This window comes from Musca autumnalis, unplaced genomic scaffold (genome assembly GCF_047663935.1).
Source record: "Musca autumnalis isolate F117 unplaced genomic scaffold, ASM4766393v1 scaffold_2, whole genome shotgun sequence".
In the NCBI taxonomy this organism is placed as follows: Eukaryota; Metazoa; Arthropoda; class Insecta; order Diptera; family Muscidae; genus Musca; species Musca autumnalis.
In genome coordinates, this window is record NW_027411755.1 from 206501580 (window position 1) to 206521415 (window position 19836).

Below are 19836 nucleotides of genomic sequence, written 5' to 3' on the forward strand. Positions count from 1 at the left end.
GTTCTGCGGAAAATTCTTTAAAAAATCCACGTTTCTTTGTTCAGAATGTCCTGCGGAAAATTCTTTAAAAAATCCACGTTTCTTTGTTCAGAATGTCCTGCGGAAAATTCTTTAAAAAATCCACGTTTCTTTGTTCAGAATGTCCTGCGGAAAATTCTTTAAAAAATCCACGTTTCTTTGTTCAGAATGTCCTGCGGAAAATTCTTTAAAAAATCCACGTTTCTTTGTTCAGAATGTCCTGCGGAAAATTCTTTAAAAAATCCACGTTTCTTTGTTCAGAATGTCCTGCGGAAAATTCTTTAAAAAATCCACGTTTCTTTGTTCAGAATGTCCTGCGGAAAATTCTTTAAAAAATCCACGTTTCTTTGTTCAGAATGTCCTGCGGAAAATTCTTTAAAAAATCCACGTTTCTTTGTTCAGAATGTCCTGGGGAAAATTCTTTAAAAAATCCACGTTTCTTTGTTCAGAATGTCCTGCGGAAAATTCTTTAAAAAATCCACGTTTCTTTGTTCAGAATGTCCTGGGGAAAATTCTTTAAAAAATCCACGTATCTTTGTTCAACATGTCCTCCTCAAAGTTCTTTAAAAAATCCACGTTTCTTTGTTCAGAATGTCCTGCGGAAAATTCTTTAAAAAATCAACGTTTCTTTGTTCAGAATGTCCTGCGGAAAGTTCTTTAAAAAATCCACGTTTCGTTCCTCAGAATGTCCTGCGGAAAATTCTTTAAAAAATCCACGTTTCTTTGTTCAGAATGCCTGCGGAAAATTCTTTAAAAAATCCACGTTTCGTTCCTCAGAATGTCCTGCGGAAAATTCTTTAAAAAATCCACGTTTCTTTGTTCAGAATGCCTGCGGAAAATTCTTTAAAAAATCCACGTTTCTTTGTTCAGAATGTCCTCCTGAAAATTCTTTAAAAAATCCACGTTTCTTTGTTCAGAATGTCCTCCTGAAAATTCTTTAAAAAATCCACGTTTCTTTGTTCAGAATGTCCTCCTGAAAATTCTTTAAAAAATCCACGTTTCTTTGTTCAGAATGTCCTCCTGAAAATTCTTTAAAAAATCCACGTTTCTTTGTTCAGAATGTCCTCCTGAAAATTCTTTAAAAAATCCACGTTTCTTTGTTCAGAATGTCCTCCTGAAAATTCTTTAAAAAATCCACGTTTCTTTGTTCAGAATGTCCTCCTGAAAATTCTTTAAAAAATCCACGTTTCTTTGTTCAGAATGTCCTCCTGAAAATTCTTTAAAAAATCCACGTTTCTTTGTTCAGAATGTCCTCCTGAAAATTCTTTAAAAAATCCACGTTTCTTTGTTCAGAATGTCCTCCTGAAAATTCTTTAAAAAATCCACGTTTCTTTGTTCAGAATGTCCTCCTGAAAATTCTTTAAAAAATCCACGTTTCTTTGTTCAGAATGTCCTCCTGAAAATTCTTTAAAAAATCCACGTTTCTTTGTTCAGAATGTCCTCCTGAAAATTCTTTAAAAAATCCACGTTTCTTTGTTCAGAATGTCCTCCTGAAAATTCTTTAAAAAATCCACGTTTCTTTGTTCAGAATGTCCTCCTGAAAATTCTTTAAAAAATCCACGTTTCTTTGTTCAGAATGTCCTGCGGAAAATTCTTTAAAAAATCCACGTTTCTTTGTTCAGAATGTCCTCCTGAAAATTCTTTAAAAAAGCCACGTTTCTTTGTTCAGAATGTCCTCCTGAAAATTCTTTAAAAAATCCACGTTTCTTTGTTCAGAATGTCCTCCAGAAAATTCTTTAAAAATCCACGTTTCTTTGTTCAGAATGTCCTCCTGAAAATTCTTTAAAAATCCACTTTTCTTTGTTCAGAATGTCCTCCTGAAAATTCTTTAAAAAATCCACGTTTCTTTGTTCAGAATGTCCTCCTGAAAATTCTTTAAAAATCCACGTTTCTTTGTTCAGAATGTCCTCCTGAAAATTCTTTAAAAAATCCATGTTTCTTTCTTCAGAATGTCCTGTGGAAAATTCTTTAAAAAATCCACGTTTCTTTGTTCAGAATGTCCTGCGGAAAATTCTATAAAAATCCTTGTTTCTTTGTTCGGAATGTCCTCCAGGAAATTCTTGAAAAAATCCACTTTTCTTTTTTCGGAATGTCCTCCAGGAAATTCTTTAAAAAATCTAGGTTTTTTCGTTCGGAATGTCCTCTTGAAATTTCTTTAAAAAATCTAGGTTTTTTCGTTCGGAATGTCCTCTTGAAATTTCTTTAAAAATTCCACGTTTCTTTGCTCAGAATGTCGTCCAGGAAATTTTTAAAAAATCCACGTTTCCTTGTTTAGAATGTCGTTCAGGAAATTTTTAAAAATTCACGTTTCTTTGTTTAGAATGTCCTCCAGAAAATTCTTTAAAAAATCCACGTTTCTTTGTTCAGAATGTCCTGCGGAAAATTCTTTAAAAAATCCACGTTTCTTTGTTCAGAATGTCCTGCGGAAAATTCTTTAAAAAATCCACGTTTCTTTGTTCAGAATGTCCTGCGGAAAATTCTTTAAAAAATCCACGTTTCTTTGTTCAGAATGTCCTGGGGAAAATTCTTTAAAAAATCCACGTATCTTTGTTCAACATGTCCTCCTCAAAGTTCTTTAAAAAATCCACGTTTCTTTGTTCAGAATGTCCTGCGGAAAATTCTTTAAAAAATCAACGTTTCTTTGTTCAGAATGTCCTGCGGAAAGTTCTTTAAAAAATCAACGTTTCTTTGTTCAGAATGTCCTGCGGAAAGTTCTTTAAAAAATCCACGTTTCGTTCCTCAGAATGTCCTGCGGAAAATTCTTTAAAATATCCACGTTTCGTTCCTCAGAATGTCCTGCGGAAAATTCTTTAAAAAATCCACGTTTCTTTGTTCAGAATGCCTGCGGAAAATTCTTTAAAAAATCCACGTTTCGTTCCTCAGAATGTCCTGCGGAAAATTCTTTAAAAAATCCACGTTTCTTTGTTCAGAATGCCTGCGGAAAATTCTTTAAAAAATCCACGTTTCTTTGTTCAGAATGTCCTCCTGAAAATTCTTTAAAAAATCCACGTTTCTTTGTTCCTGAATGTCCTCCTGAAAATTCTTTAAAAAATCCACGTTTCTTTGTTCAGAATGTCCTCCTGAAAATTCTTTAAAAAATCCACGTTTCTTTGTTCAGAATGTCCTCCTGAAAATTCTTTAAAAAAGCCACGTTTCTTTGTTCAGAATGTCCTCCTGAAAATTCTTTAAAAAATCCACGTTTCTTTGTTCAGAATGTCCTGCGGAAAATTCTTTAAAAAATCCACGTTTCTTTGTTCAGAATGTCCTCCTGAAAATTCTTTAAAAAATCCACGTTTCTTTGTTCAGAATGTCCTCCTGAAAATTCTTTAAAAAATCCACTTTTCTTTGTTCAGAATGTCCTCCTGAAAATTCTTTAAAAAATCCACGTTTCTTTGTTCAGAATGTCCTCCTGAAAATTCTTTAAAAAATCCACGTTTCTTTGTTCAGAATGTCCTCCTGAAAATTCTTTAAAAAATCCACGTTTCTTTGTTCAGAATGTCCTGCGGAAAATTCTTTAAAAAATCCACGTTTCTTTGTTCAGAATGTCCTCCTGAAAATTCTTTAAAAAAGCCACGTTTCTTTGTTCAGAATGTCCTCCTGAAAATTCTTTAAAAAATCCACGTTTCTTTGTTCAGAATGTCCTCCAGAAAATTCTTTAAAAATCCACGTTTCTTTGTTCAGAATGTCCTCCTGAAAATTCTTTAAAAATCCACTTTTCTTTGTTCAGAATGTCCTCCTGAAAATTCTTTAAAAAATCCACGTTTCTTTGTTCAGAATGTCCTCCTGAAAATTCTTTAAAAATCCACGTTTCTTTGTTCAGAATGTCCTCCTGAAAATTCTTTAAAAAATCCATGTTTCTTTGTTCAGAATGTCCTGTGGAAAATTCTTTAAAAAATCCACGTTTCTTTGTTCAGAATGTCCTGCGGAAAATTCTATAAAAATCCTTGTTTCTTTGTTCGGAATGTCCTCCAGGAAATTCTTGAAAAAATCCACTTTTCTTTTTTCGGAATGTCCTCCAGGAAATTCTTTAAAAAATCTAGGTTTTTTCGTTCGGAATGTCCTCTTGAAATTTCTTTAAAAATTCCACGTTTCTTTGCTCAGAATGTCGTCCAGGAAATTTTTAAAAAATCCACGTTTCCTTGTTTAGAATGTCGTTCAGGAAATTTTTAAAAATTCAAGTTTCTTTGTTTAGAATGTCCTCCAGAAAATTCTTTAAAAAATCCACGTTTCTTTCCTCAGAAGCTCCTACTCAAAATTCCTGAAAAATTTATCAGGCCTTCATGTTTTCTTTTTTTGTTTATGTTAAAGTTTTCAACTTTACTAACCTTCTAGTACCAGCCATATCACCTCGTTCCACGGCCAACAAAAATTTCTTTTCCTCCAATGTCAATTGGCGTATTTCCTGATGAGGTCGTATGATATTCTCCTCCTCCATCATGCCGTGAATGCTGTGGCGCTGTAAATACAATTTAAATCAAAAAAACGACAACAACAAAACTCTTCTTAGACATGAAGGTCAGCAAAGCTGTACAGCTTCACATTGCACACGCATACATATATATACACACACACTCACAAAGATACTTGTATAGCATCACAAATGCAAAACGCCATGATTCAAAGACCTAGCGGAGCTAGTAGCTACATTCAAAACTTACCTTGACCTTTTTAGCCGGTTCTATTTGTACACTAATGTGACCCGTGCTATCGGTGGCATTGGATTTCTTTTCGGTATCCGAGCCATTGCCGCCAGTGCCACTGCCACCACTGATGCTGCCGCCACCGCCATTGGTTTCATTGCCATTTTTTATTTTATTTAATATGGGTGCCAGCACTGACTTCCTGCGTGCCGGGCTGACAAAGTGTAACTTTTTTCCTTCGTCTGCAATGAGAAAACAAAAAAAAAAAAAAGACACAGAGAGATGAGGGTTAGAGCGGCTAAAGAAACATCGGCGATTTGGTTAGTTAGAGAGATAACTGGAAATTGGATATACCACACATAAGAACATATACAATCTGTCCCCTCCCCCCTCTTCACAGTTAAGCGTTGCATTGCCATAAATTATCCATGGTCCAAGGATAATACTAGGATATACCAATGATGGTTGAATGTTACGGTGAGTAGTTGATTTTGTAATATGAAACATATGATTGTTGTTGTTGCTGGTAGATGCAACTGTTTTTTTTTTGTCAATAGAGTTGTTGTTTTATCATGACACTGAATATGTTGTTGCCGATGTCGAAGTGCATGATTCTTGCATGCATGCTACTGACAAGTATCATCCGCGTCCCCAGTCACATCATCATCCTTATCATCATCATAATGATAATCAAAATAATGATGACTTTCTGATTGAATGGCGTAAAATTACATTAAATTATGCTGATTCACTGTCAATTCGATTAGAATGGGAAAAAATATGCGAACGCATGAAAGAGCAACAAATGTTATTTATCCTTCGCAGAAATATAGATCATTGGTACTTGATTTGTCATCATTCAAGGTTCCACGAGGTGGCACCAGATGACACACAATTTTCCACAATAACTGATAATTTTGAGGACACCCAAATTAAAAATGAATTTTCGCTTTAATACTCAATTGATTGTTGTTGTCGGTTCAGTAAACACAATCTTATCGTAATAAAAGTCTTTAAATGTAAACTGAAGGGAGTCTTTGTAGACGAGTTGAAGGGCGTCTTTGTGGACGAGCTGTAGGTAGCAGCGTACGTAAAAATACTTTATGAAACATTACCAATGGTTTCGTTTCGTATTTTCCATAAAAACAATACAAAACGAAACACCGAACTCGCTGTTTTGTTTCGTTTTGTTTACATTCGTGAGTGCGAACAAACCGAATAGCGAAAAGTTCTCAGTTCCACAACAACAGATATAAAACGAAAATGTTCAAAACACATGAACGAATCAATGAATGATTCGTTTGGTGGTTGAAAACATCAACCGTAATATGTTCCAAGAATGTTGATGTCGATAGGGTTGTTAAGCAACCAAATGTGTGTGTGTGTGATTGTGGAATTGATCATTTCACACAGCAAATGTTTGCCAAAAAATCTTTTTTTTGGTGGTGAATGAAACCACTCGGCAGAGCATTTCGTATTTTTGCACTCAAAAGTTTGTAATTTTGTTTTGAGAGCGAAACGATTCAGAGAGACTGAAAAGTTTGTGACTTTGTGTGATGGTTTTGTTTGTTTGCGTTCACTGGTAAGGTGTCCTTATAGACAAGCTGAAGGGAGTTTTTATAGACGAGCTGAAAGAGTTTCTATAGGCGAACTACTGGGAGTCTTTATAGACAAGCTGAAGGGTGTCCTAATGGAAAAACCGAAGGGAGTCTTTATATACGAGATGAATGGTGCTTTTATAGACGAACTGATGGGAACCTTTTTAGACGAACTGATGGGGGTCTTAATAGACGAGCTGATGGGAGTTTTCATATTTTTATAGACGATCTGATGGGAATTTTCATAGACTAGCTGAAGGGAATCTTTATAGACGAGCTGAAGGCAGTCTTCATAGACGAGTTACATGGAGTTTTTATAGACGAGCTGAAGGTAGTCTTTACAGACGAGCTGATGGGAGTCTTTATAGACTAACTGAAGGGAGTCTTTATAGACATGCGAGATGAATGGTGTTTTTATAGACGAACTGATGGGAACCTTTTTAGACGAACTGATGGGGGTCTTAAAAGACGAGCTGATGGGAGTTTTCATATTTTCATAGACGAGCTGAAGGGAATTTTCATAGACTAGCTGAAGGGAATCTTTATAGACGAGCTGAAGGCAGTCTTCATAGACGAGTTACATGGATTTTTTATAGACGAGCTGAAGGTAGTCTTTACAGACGAGCTGATGGGAGTATTTATAGACTAGCTGAAGGGAGTCTTTATAGACGTGCTAAAAGGAGTCTTTATAAACGAACTGATGGGAGCCTTTAGAGACGGGATGAAGGCAGTTTGAAAGACGAGATGAAGGGAGTCTTTATAGACGAGCTGAAGGTAGTATTTATAGACGAGCTGAAGGCAGTCTTCATAGACGAGTTACTTAGAGTTTTTATAGACGAGCTGAAGGTAGTCTTTACAGACGAGCTGATGGGAGTCTTTATAGACAAGCTGAAGGGAGTCTTTATAGACGTGCTAAAGGGAGTCTTTATAAACGAACTGATGGGAGTCTTTATAGACGAACTGATGGGAGCCTTTAGAGACGGGATGAAGGCAGTTTGAAAGACGAGATGAAGGGAGTCTTTATAGACGAGCTGAAGGTAGTATTTATAGACGAGCTGAAGGGAGTCTTTATAGAGGAGCTGAATGTAGTATTTATAGGCGAGCTGAAGGGAGTCTTTAGAGAGTTGAAGGGAGTCTTTATAGACGAGCTGAAGGGAGTCTTAGTAGACGAGCTGAAGGGAGTCTTAGTAGACGAGCTGAAGGGAGTATTTATAGACGAGCTGAAGGGAGTTTTTATAGACGAGCTGAAGGGAGTCTTTATAGACGAGTTGAACGGAGTCTTTATAGACGAGCTGGAGGGAGTCTTTATAGACGAGCTGGAGGGAGTCTTTATAAACGAGCTAGAGGGAGTCTTTATAGACGAGCTGGAGGGAGTCTTTATAAACGAACTGATGGAAGTCTTTATACACGAGATGACGGTAGTTTTTATAGACCAGCTGAAGGGAGTTTTTACAGACGAGTTGAAGGGAGTCTTTATAGACGAGTTGGAGGGAGTCTTTATAGACGAACTGATGGGAGTCTTTATAGTCGAGCTGTAGGGAATCTTTATAGATGAGCTGAAGGGAGTTTTTATAGACGAGCTGCAGGGAGTCTTTTTAGACGAGATGACGGGAGTTTTTATAGACGAGTTGAAGGGAGTTTTTATAGGGAGTCTTTATAGACGAGCTGTAGGTACTGATGGGAGTCTTTATAGACGAGATGACGGTAGTTTTTATAGACGAGCTGAAAGGAGTCTTTATAGACGAGCTGAAGGCAGTGCATATAGACGAACTGAAGGAAGTTTATATTGACGATCTGAAGGGAGTCTTTATAGACGAGCTGAAGGGAGTCTTTATAGACGAGCTGTAGGTAGTCTTTATAGACGAGCTGAAGGGAGTCTTTATAGACGAGCTGTAGGTAGTCTTTATAGACGAGCTGTAGGTAGTCTTTATAGACGAGCTGAAGAGAGTCTTTATAGACGAGCTGTAGGTAGTCTTTATAGACGAGCTGAATGGAGTCTTCATAGACGAGTTACAGGGAGTCTTTATAGAAGAACTGAAGGGAGTTTTTATAGACGAGCTGCAGGGAGTCTTTATAGACGAGATGACGGGAGTTTTTATAGACGAGTTGAAGGGAGTTTTTATAGACGAGCTGAACGCTTTCTTTATAGACAAGCTACAGAGAGTCTTTAATTAAAAATAATTTTCTCAATTTAATGTGGAGAGTTTTTTGAGCACTGGGAACCCCAAATACCTTATTTTACCTAACTAGCTAAAAACTAGCGGTGCTGTTAAAATACTCAAATTACCAAAAATTTGGTGAAAATGTCAATTTACGGGTACTTCAATTAAAAATGTAGATAAAACTCTCAAAATACCGGAAATAGGGATGTGCCGTTAGAAGTGTTGTAACCCCTAAGAGCCTCAAATGTTAAGTTACGGGTAGTTCAGTAAAAAAATATAGGTAAAACCGTAAAAATACCGAAAATCGGGAGGTACCGTAATACGGGGACTATTCCAAAACATGGATATATGTTGACGATTTTTGGTGATGAAGTGTTGTGACCCCCTAAAAACCTCGAATGTCAAATTGCAGCTAGTTCGGTTAAACATTGTAGCTAAAACCCTCAAAATATCAAAATACCGATAATCGGAAGGTAACGTTATATTCTGGCTTTACCTAAACATGGACCTATTATGAAACATAATGACATTTGATTACGGGTAGTTCAGTCAAAAACTGTATGTAAAACCCTCCAAATACCGAAAATCGGGAGGTACCGTTATATGGGAGATATACCAAAACATGGACCGATATAGCCCTTCTTCGAACTTGACCTGCCACTTTTTGTGGACGTTGGAGTGATTACAACAGATGTCCTAATTAAAAAGCGACGTTTCTGTCCTCTGTAGTTCCACCTAAAAATCCACGTTTCTGTCTTTATAAGGTCCTTAAAAAATCCTTTACAAATCCATGTTTCTGTCCTCAGTAGATCCTCCCAGATTCCTTTCCTTTCTGTTATTTTTAGGCTCTTAATAATCGCATTTATATTCACATCATGTCCTCTTAAAAGTCCTTTAAAAGAGTCACGGTTCCGAATTAGGTCCTCCTAAAAGGCAATTAAAAATCTCATTTCTGTCCTCACTACCTGTCCACTTCATGTAGATTTATTTCACCTAGAATACATGTCTCGAAGATTTTGTTGCATGTACTCGGGCGCCAGAATACAGGCAATGAAATGAGGAAATGACGCCAATAAGTATAAAGTTGTGTTTCTCAGGTTTCGAACCTAATGCTTCAAATACATGGACAATGTAATTACTGCATGCAGAAAGTTAAGGAATTTCCGTACCGTGGAAACTATCTTATGCAACATAATACTCTTCACTGTGCACCTGAACCAACTTTAAATGGAAGATACTTACACCTGGGAAGTTATTGCGGATTCTGAAACTATAATGTTCATAGATGAGAAAAAAACCTAAAAAATCCTAAAAATGTGAACTTTGATCGCGATTTATTTAAAATTCGCTCTGGCGATTTTTTGTTTTTTTTTTATTTTTCTCATCTATGAGCATTGTAGTTTCAGAATCCTCAAAAACTCGGATCAGTGACATATCCGAGTGTCCATTTCCCAGGTTTGGAGAGTGGTTTAAGTGTTGTCCACAGTTTACTAGTACGGTCTCCAAAGTTGCAAAATTTCAGATGATATAGTCACTTTTTCCGTTTATGTTCGCCGACCATGCTGTTGACTTCCATGGCCATTTCCCTAATTCTAGGGTTATTGGGTTGGTACAACGAAGCTAATCGTTTGCTAGTCCCGCCTCCGTTGGGAAGTTCGGTTAAATTTTTGGCGGCTGTCACAAATTGTGCCCACAATTCGGCACCAATACGAATTAAGTCGGCTGCATCGTCCTTGGCAGCTGGCGTTGCACCCAAGCATGTACTGCATCGACAACTTCTGTTGTGCTGATGCACCGGTTAAATCTTCGTCTCCACATAAAGATGGTCCACTGATGCCACATGGAGACATCCTGCTTCAGTCCTGAGGACGGCATTATGGTAGGTTTGAAAATTCCTCCAAGTCGTAGCTCTAACATTAGCAGACCACACTGGCACCGCATAGTTTACCACAGATCAGCCTATTGCTTTGTAATAGACCAACAAGGTTTCAGCACCTCAAGTGCTACACGGCAGCGACTGATGGCCATGTTCCAACTTTTGATCTTGTCGCAAATTGCAGACGGCTTAAACATGCGATCGACTATTACTCTCATACCTTGAGATATTTAATTGTCGGAATCAGGACACCATCGACCAATATATTCAGGGGGGATTTAGCGGCGGATATTCCTCAGATGGAAGAACTGCACTAAGTCAGCTATGTAGATATTTAACATATCACATGTCATCGATGATAGAACCCAATACCAAGATCGTAAATCAACCGCATACAGTTTCGGAGATATCACACCGCCATGGTGAACTCCCTTTTTCACTCTACAGGTCTTAGATTTACTATTTCGGAATTCCACAAACGACTGGCGTCCACACACGGCTGGAGGGAAATATTCGTTATGTCCTCAAAAAGTTTGACGCGGTTAACGATAGCGAAGGCCGTTGATACGCCAAAAGCCACCATGGTCGGTATATGGTTGTAGACATCGGCTATGATCAAAAATGAGTGTTTGTGACCTTTGGAGGTCTTGGAGAGGTAGACAGCAGGAGATCTTTGGAGGTCTTTTATATATAGACAACAGAAGATCTCTTGAGGTCTTCTAAAGACAACAGAAGACCTTTGGATGTCATCTAAAGACAACTGAAGACCTTTGGATGTCTTCTAAATCCAACTGAAGACCTTTGTAGGTCTTCTAAATCCAACAGAAGATCTTTGGATGTCTTCTAAAGACAACAGAAGACCTTTGGATGTCTCCTAAAGACAACAGAAGACCTTTGGATGTCTTCTAAAGACAACAGAAGACCTTTGGAGGTATTTTATAGACAATTGAAGATATCTTGAAGTATTGTAAAGGCAACAGAAGACCTTTGCAGGTCTTCTAAAGGCAACATAATACCTTTGCAGGTCTTCTAAAGGCAACAGAGGACGTTTGGAGGTCTTCTAAAGGCAACAGAGGACGTTTGGAGGTCTTCTAAAACCAAAAGAAGGCCGTTGGATGTCTTCTAAAGACAACAGAAGACCTTTGGATATTTTTTAGAGCCAAAAGAAGACCTTAGGATGTCGTCTAAAGACAAAAGAAGACCTTTGGAGGTCTTCTGTAGACAGCAGGAGATCTTTGGAGGTCTTTTATAGACAACAGAAGATCTCTCTTCTAAAGATAACAGAAGACAATTGGATGTCTTCTAAAGACAACTGAAGACCTTTGGTGGTCTACTAAAGGTAACTGAAGACCTTTGGAGTCCTTCTATAGACAGCAGGATACCTTTGGAGGTCTTTTATAGACAACAGAAGATATCTTGAAGTATTCTGAAGCCAACAGGATACCCTTGCAGGTCTTCTAAAGGCAACAGGATACCTTTGCAGGTCTTCTAAAGGCAACAAAAGACCTTTGCACGTTTTCTAAAGGCAACTGAAGACCTTTGGAGGTCTTCTAAAACCAAAAGAAGACCTTTGGATGTCGACAACAGAAGACCTTTGGATGTTTTCTAAAGACAACCAAAAGAAGACCTTTGGATGACGACAACAGAAGACCTTTGGAGGTCTTCTAGAGCCAAAAGAAGACCTTTGGATGTTTTCTAAAGACAACAGAAGACCTTTGGAGGTCTTCTAGAGCCAAAAGAAGACCTTTGGATGTCGTCTAAAGACAACAGGAGACTTTTGGAGGTCCTCTGTAGACAGTAGTAGATCTTTGGAGGTCTTTTAAAGACAACAGAAGATCTCTTGAGGTCTTCTAAAGACAACAGAAGACCTTTGGAGGTCTTCTAAAGGCAAAATAAGACCTTTGGAGGTCTTCTATATCCAACAGAAGACCATTGTATGTCTTCTAAAGACAACAGAAGACCTTTGGAGGCCTTCTATAGACAGCAGGAGACCTTTGGAGGTCTTTTATCGACAACAGAAGATATCTTGAAGTATTCTAAAGCCAACAGGATACCTTTGCAGGTTTTATAAAGGCAACAGGATACCTTTGCAGGTCTTCTAAAGGCAACAGAAGACCTTTGGAGGTCTTCTAAACGCAACTGAAGACCTTTGGAGGTCTTCTAAATCCAACAGAAGACCTTTGAATGTCTTCTAAAGACAACAGAAGATCTTTGGAGGCCTTCTATAGACAGCAGGAGAAATTTGGAGGTCTTTTATAGAAAACAGAATATATCTTGATGTATTCTAAAGCCAACAGGATACCTTTGCAGGTCTTCTAAAGGCAACAAGATACCTTTGCAGGTCTTCTAAAGGCAACAGAATACCTTGGGAGGTCTTCTAAACGCAACTGAAGACCTTTGGAGGTCTTCTAAAACCAAAAGAAGACCTTTGAATGTTTCCTAAAGACAGCAGAAGACCTTTGGAGGTCTTCTATAGACAACAGGAGACCTTTGGAGGTCTTTTATAGAAAACAGAATATATCTTGAAGTATTCTAAAGCCAACACGATACCTTTGCAGGTCTTCTTAAGGCAACAGAAGACCTTTGGGTGTTTTCTAAAGACAACAGAAGACCTCTGGAGGTCTTCTAGAGCCAAAAGAAGACCTTTGTATGTCGTCTAAAGACAACAGAAGACCTTTGGAGGTCTTCTTTAGACAGCAGTAGACCTTTGGCGGTCTTTTATAGATAAACGAGAGATCTTCTTTCATTCTTCTAAAGACAACAGAAGACCTCTTGATGTCTTCTAAAGATACCCGAAGACTTTTTGAGGTCGTCTTAAGACAACAAAAAACCATTGGATTTCTTCTAATGGCAACTGAAGATCTTTGGAGGTCTTATAGATCCAACAGAAGACCTTTGGATGTCTTCTAAAGACAATGAAAATCTTTGGATTTAATCCAACAGAAGACATTTGGATGTCGTCTAAAGACAACAGAAGACCTCTGGTGGTCTTCTATAGACAACATGAGACGTTTGGAGGTTTTCTTAAGCCAACGGAAAGCCTTTGGAGGTCTTTGGAAGAACAACAACAGAAGACAGTTGGAGGTCTTCTATGGACAGCAGGAGACCTTTGTAGGTCTTTTATAGACAACAGAGGATCGTTTGATGTCTTCGAAAGACAACAGAAGACCTATTGATATCTTCTAAAGACAGCAGAAGAGGTATTCTAAAGGCAACTGAAGACCTTTGGAGGTCTTCTGAAGCCAAAAGAAGACTTTTGGAGGTTTTCTAAAGCCTAGGGAAGACATTTGGAAGTCTTTTAAAGGCAAATGAAGACCTTTGAAGGTCTTCTAAAGCCAACAGAAGTGTTTTGGATGTCATCTAAGGACAACAGAAGACTTTTGGGCGTCTTCTAAAGACAACAGAAGATTTCTGGTGGTCTTCTATAGACAACATGAGACGTTTGGAGGTCTTTGGAAGAACAACAACAGAAGACTTTTTGAGTTCTTGTATAGACAGCGGGAGACCTTGGGAGGTCTTTTAGAGACAACAGAGGATTTCTAAAGCCAACAGAAGATTTTTGGAGGTCTTCTAGAGACAACAGAAAAACCTCTAGAGGTCTTATATTGACAACAGAAGACCTTTGGAGGTCGTCTATAGACAATAGAAGACTTTTGGATGTCTTCTAACGACACAAGAACAGCATTTTCGGCCTAGGTTTTCTTCATTTCATTGGATTACCTATGTATTTACATGTTCCATGTATTTCTGAAACAAATCAAAAATAGAGGACATAGGGTACGCCCATGAAAATAGAGGCTAAATAGAGTAATAAAAAAATAGAGCACGGATACCTAAAATAGAGCACTGTACTCTATAATAGAGTACGGTTGGTCTCCGTAACTATACCTAAAGATGAAATGAAAATAAAATCGCTAAAGGGTCTTCTAACTAGCGATGTTCTCTTCTAGATAGGCTGATGTATTCCCTTTCAAAGGTCGTCTATCTATAGAGGACCACTTGTAGAAACATTCTATCCACAACAGACCCACTTTATGGTCTTATATCTGTAGAAAACATACCTTAGTGATATTCTCTCTTTTAGGTGCTTTCATCTGTTACATTTCCATGTGCTATAAGTGTCCTTCCTCTTTATTAGGCTTGACACTGTGCATCAATGTCAGAAGCAATTTTTAAAAACCAAAAATATTTTTCTATTGTTATTGAAAGAAAATCATTGATACAGCTGATGATATGCTCTTGTCGATACAATCATATCTACACCTAATATTCTTCAATGATTCAACTTTTGATGGAAATTCCTTAAGTCCTCTCTCAGTTTGACTTAAGTAGTTTTTGTTCATTTTTTTGTTGACCCAATTCAGTTGGATGAGTAAAAATACATTTTTATATTCAATAAATAACTTAAAATAGGGTGTTTTAAAAGTGGCATGACTAAAGATTTAAAATGGCAAAAGGTGTGTGGAGACTTCAGCACAGACTAATGTGCTGTTGAATGAACGATATATCGGAAAATAAAAACTTAAGTAGAGTATAAATAATAATAAAAAATGTCCGAGGATAATTTACGATAAAAATCTATTGGTTAATGAGATGGATAGATATTTGAATACTCGACGGTATACGCCCCAATGGGAGGACAAAACTCCGATGGAAAGACCAAGTTGAAGAAGATATCACAAAACATCCAAAATTGGGGAAGTAAAGCAAAAGATCGGTGCGTTTGGAAATCTATTCTTAGTTCGGCTTATGGAACAAGACGTTCTGTTAAGTATAAAAGCCATCTAAGTATGTAAGAAATGTTGTTTTATATTTTCTGAACATATTTCAGCAACTTCTCTACAAGGGGTGTTCCGATCGGCCATAAGTGCCATAGTGTCATCTATGACCCTTTTGAGGAAATTAGTTGGAAATAGTTTTTTTCTTTGATCCATGACAAATATCTAGGATTTTTTGAGGAATATCAAGTCAATAATTCTTTGGAGTCAAATCTTCATTCAATAATATCCATCATTTGTTTTTAATTTTCTATGAAAAATATATGACATCCTAAAATGGGTATACCCTTTCATTTTACTAAATATGTATGTATACACGAAGTAAAAATATTTTTGTTTTGTTTTTTGCTGTTGTTTGTTTTTTAATTTATGCAAAAATGCAACAATTGACCCAGATTTTCAATATTTTGAAAACTACTCACGATACCACTTTGCATGCATTCCCCCTCCCGTACGCACCCCTTTTTCTATTATTTATTAACCCCTTTCACGATGACGTTCTTCGTCGGCATGCAAGTACGCCTTCACACAAACACACGCCTTAAATCCAAAACAATTCTCATTCATTGAAAATATTTTGAAGCACTTTTATAGGTGGGGGAAGAGGATTGGGTGTGTGGGCCAAAGTAATGCGTTCGAAGAAATTTTGTTTTGTTCTGTGGTTGTGTAGAGATTTATCAGGGGACCTTTTAATGGATGTGAAATGTCTTCTTTATTTTGGAAACTAATATTTCACATTTACCCACATTCACACACGCACGCACTCATACATACAATGTCAAATATGAAGAAATTAATAATTTATACGCTAAGTAGTCACTAAATTTGTCAATGGAATTTTCTAATGATTTCAATTTATTTATTTATGACCACCTTGGGGGTGTTATTTGATGATGAAAAAGGAATGAAATTCAATGAAAGACACATAGGAATGTTTATTGAAAATATGAGACAATGGGAGGGAAAATTCTGATTTTAGACAAGAAGAAAATGGTATTTTTAGATGAACTGCAGGAAGACTTTATTGACAAGATGAAGGGGGACTCTTTAGACGGGATGAAGGGAGCTTTTATAAACGAGCTGAATGCCGTCTTTATAGACCAGCTGAAGCGAGACTTTATAGACCAGCTGAAGCGAGACTTTATAGACCAGCTGAAACGGGTCTTTATAGACCAGCTGAAACGGGTCTATATAGACCAGCTGAAGCGGGGCTTCATACACCAGCGCAAGTGGGTCTTTATAGACCAGCGCAAGTGGGTGTTTATAGACCAGCGCAAGTGGGACTTTATAGACCAGCGCAAGTGGGTCTTTATAGACCAGCTGAAGCGGGTCATTATAGTCCAGCGCCAGTGGGTCTTTATAGACCAGCTGAAACGGGTCTTTATAGACCAACTAAAGCGAAAGCTTTATAGACAATCTGAAGGGCGTTTTTATAAACGGACTGAAGCCGTCTTTATAAAAGCGGATATTTATGAAGCGATCTTTATATAAAAGGCCTCGCGGACCTCGTTGAGGGGTCTTCTATCTATAGAAGACCTCGTGGAGGGGTCTTCTATCTATAGAAGACCTCATTGAGGAATCTTCTATCTATAGATGACATCGTTGAGGAGTCTTCTACTTACTGAAGAACTTATTGAGGAGTCTTCTATCTATAGATGACATCGTTTAGGAGTCTTCTACTTATTGAAGACCTCTTTGAGGGGTCTTCTATCTATAGAAGACCTCGTTGAGGGGTATTCTATCTATGGAAGACCTCGTTGAGGAGTATTCTATCTATGGAAGACCTCATTGAGGGGTCTTCTATCTATAGATGACATCGTTGATGTGTCTTCTACTTATAGAAGACCTCGTTGAGGGGTATTATATCTATAGAAGACCTCATTGAGGGGTTTCTTAGAGCACTTGCACCATTTTGGTACGCTCTCCACACCTGCCAAAACTAGGCTCCGCGAGGTCGTTACACCCGTTATCTATTCTACCTATAGAAGACCTCGTTGAGACTTAAGTGGTCTTCTATCTATAGAGGACCTCGGTAAGGGGTCTTCTATCTATAGAAGACCTCGATAAGGGGTCTTCTATCTATAGAACACCTCGATAAGGGGTCTTCTATCTATAGAACACCTCGTTGAGGGGCCTTCTACCTTTTTTTCGTGAGGAAAAAATCATCGAAAGACTTTGGTAACCCGGCATGCCAGGTGTGCGAGACCTTAACACGCTAAAATAACCCCATATCGCTGTTCCACAATCCCTACGGTACCGCCGTAAGAAAGCATTTCTTCGTAGGGTGGGAATGGTACTAGTGACCCCAGCTAGTATTTACATCGACCTCCGAATGTCATCTTGACGCTTCAATTTCAATATTATGGATTTAATGCATTCACATACATAATTCCAGTTTTGTGGGGACTCCAGCATTAACTAAATTATGTTTTCTACACTTATTGTATTTCCAATTTGTCACTCCAAGTTCATCCTTTCCTCATTAAACCTAGGACACAAATAAGATATGGCTGGGATCCTCTACATCTTCTGCGCAGTTCGGGCAGAAGGGCGAGTTATCGAGTCCAAAGCGGAATAGATACGACCTAAAACATCCGTGCCCACTTAGAAATTGGGTTAGATAGAAATTTAAATCGCCGTGTTGTCTGTTACACCAAGTGTCAACGTTGGATATTTGTTTTTGCGTCCATCTGCTCTGCCACTCTTCCATGGTTTGACTTGTGACTGCCTCCACGTCACTAGCATTTGTCGTTGAGGACGAAGCTCAAACGTGCGTTCCGCTTGCTTTGCCAACAGATCAATCGGCGTCATTGCTGCAATAACAAACGCAGCATCATCGGATACAGTTCTGTATGCACAACACACACGAAATGCTACAAGCCTATACACAGAATTTATCTTCTCACAGTACGATTTGAATCTTAACGATTTTGCCCATATTGGTGCTGCAGAAAGAATTATATTTTTGATTACTCCTGCTAACATCTTTCTGATCAGATACTTAGGACCCCTCGTATTTCGCATGATTCGACATAGCGCTGCACATGTTTTACCCGACTTCAGCTTTATGTAGTCGAGATGTTGCTTGAAGGATAGACGGTTATCTATCATAACTCCCAGATATTTTAAACTTTCTGCAGTTCTTATCACACAGTCGCCTATTTGGAGTTCAAGGTACTCCACATTTTTGCGGCTTGTTATTAGGATGGCTTCCGTTTTGTGTTCTGCTAATTGCAATCCCCTTGAGTTATGCCAAGATTTAACGAATTGGATGGTGGTTTCTGACACTATTTTCGCCTCTCCTATAGTCTTTGCTACTATTGCCAAAGCTATATCGTCCGCAAAACCGATTATATTGGATTTTAATCTTAGAACCCCATCATACATAATGTTCCATAGCAGCGGTCCCAGGACATACCCCTGTGGAACTCCTTCTGTGATGTTTTGTTCTTTGACTCCTTCGTCTGATTCATATATTAACCCCCTGTTTTTGTAAAAGTTTTTATTCTTCTCACACGAATTGTGAAATTTTGTAGATCGATTTACTCGCCTCAGCGCAAATGTAGAGCTCTAATTTTTAAAAGAGGAATTCTTAACTATATATATACAGGGGGTAAGACTCTTTGTCGAAAGTAGTTTTTAATAATAGCTACTAGGTAAGGTGGGATGTTAAGGTGAATAAGGGCATTCACGATGTTTTTCCAGTTTGCTGTATTGAAGGAATTTTTAACATCCAGGGTTATGATCACACAGTATTCTTTTGTACCCTTCTTCCAACTCCTGCCATCTATTGCGGTTCTTGCAATGTCAACGACCGTTTTTTATAGCCTCCACCGTTGATCTATTCTTCCTGAAGCCGAATTGCATTTCTGATAAGACCTCTGTAGCTTCGACATGTTCTTGCAGTCTATTTCGTAGAACACTCTCCAATTACTTTCCCAAATGTATCGATCATACATAGGGGCCGATATAACGATGGTGTGTCAAGTGGCTTCCCTTCTTTTGGTAATAGTACCGACCTTTGTCTTTTCCATATTGATGGGAGAGATCCACATTGCAAACAGGAATTGAACAACTGTAGCAGTTAATCGCCGCAGCATCCAACAACTTCTTTAATAACAGCATTAGGAATGCTGTCTAATCCAGTTGCCTTTGAATCCTCGAATTTTGAGATGGCTGTCATTATCTCTGTGAGAGTAACAGGTGGGAATGTAAAGCATCCACCGGGGTCGAATGTTCCCATGATGCTACCTCTTGGCGTGGAAAAAGATGGTTTACTATATTTTTCAACGTTGCAGTTTCTGTGGGTACGCTGTTTTTGAATATTTTCAGCTTTTTGGTCACTAGTTTATAAGCTAGTCCGTAGGGTTGATTTTCAATCTCATCGCAAATGCGCAGGAAACAATTGCGTTTGCTACGGCGTATTGCAGCTTTAAGCTCCTTCTTCTTCTCTTTGAGGGTCTGGTGATGTAAATCATTATCTGCTCTATTAGGAGTTCGTATGAATCGTCGTCTGGCTTGGATACAGTCTTTGCGTAGTTCAGCTATTTCGTGGTTCCACCAATACACTGGGGATTTATTTGCACCTCGCTTTCTCTTTTTCATCGAAGCGTTACACGATTGGGTTATGTTCGTAATCAGTTGTTGCGCCATTCTCTCTGGGGAACTATTTAATGTGATGCCTTCCATTGATCGCTTGAATATCTCTCTGTTAAAGGGAATTTTCTTCCAACCTGTTGGATTCTGGTGGCGAGTACTTGCAGG

General features: G+C 38.2%; 1 protein-coding gene across 8 annotated transcripts in view; it reads right to left on the minus strand.

Annotated features, from left to right (window-relative positions):
- Trpgamma (Transient receptor potential cation channel gamma) overlaps window positions 1–19836 on the minus strand; it is a 129451-nt gene that overhangs the window by 30372 nt on the left and 79243 nt on the right. For 5 of the 8 annotated variants that reach the window (XR_012410058.1, XM_073966293.1, XM_073966290.1 and 2 more), the window contains 2 exons: window positions 4677–4900; window positions 4344–4474 (listed from right to left, as the gene is read on the minus strand). Coding sequence is in view for 6 of the 8 variants with exons in the window: in XM_073966293.1 (XP_073822394.1) it covers window positions 4344–4456 (113 nt within the window). In the remaining 2 variants the exon portion in view is untranslated. The remainder of the gene's footprint in view (window positions 1–4343; window positions 4475–4676; window positions 4901–19836) is intronic. The other 3 variants (XR_012410057.1, XM_073966289.1, XM_073966288.1) reach the window with 1 other exon arrangement.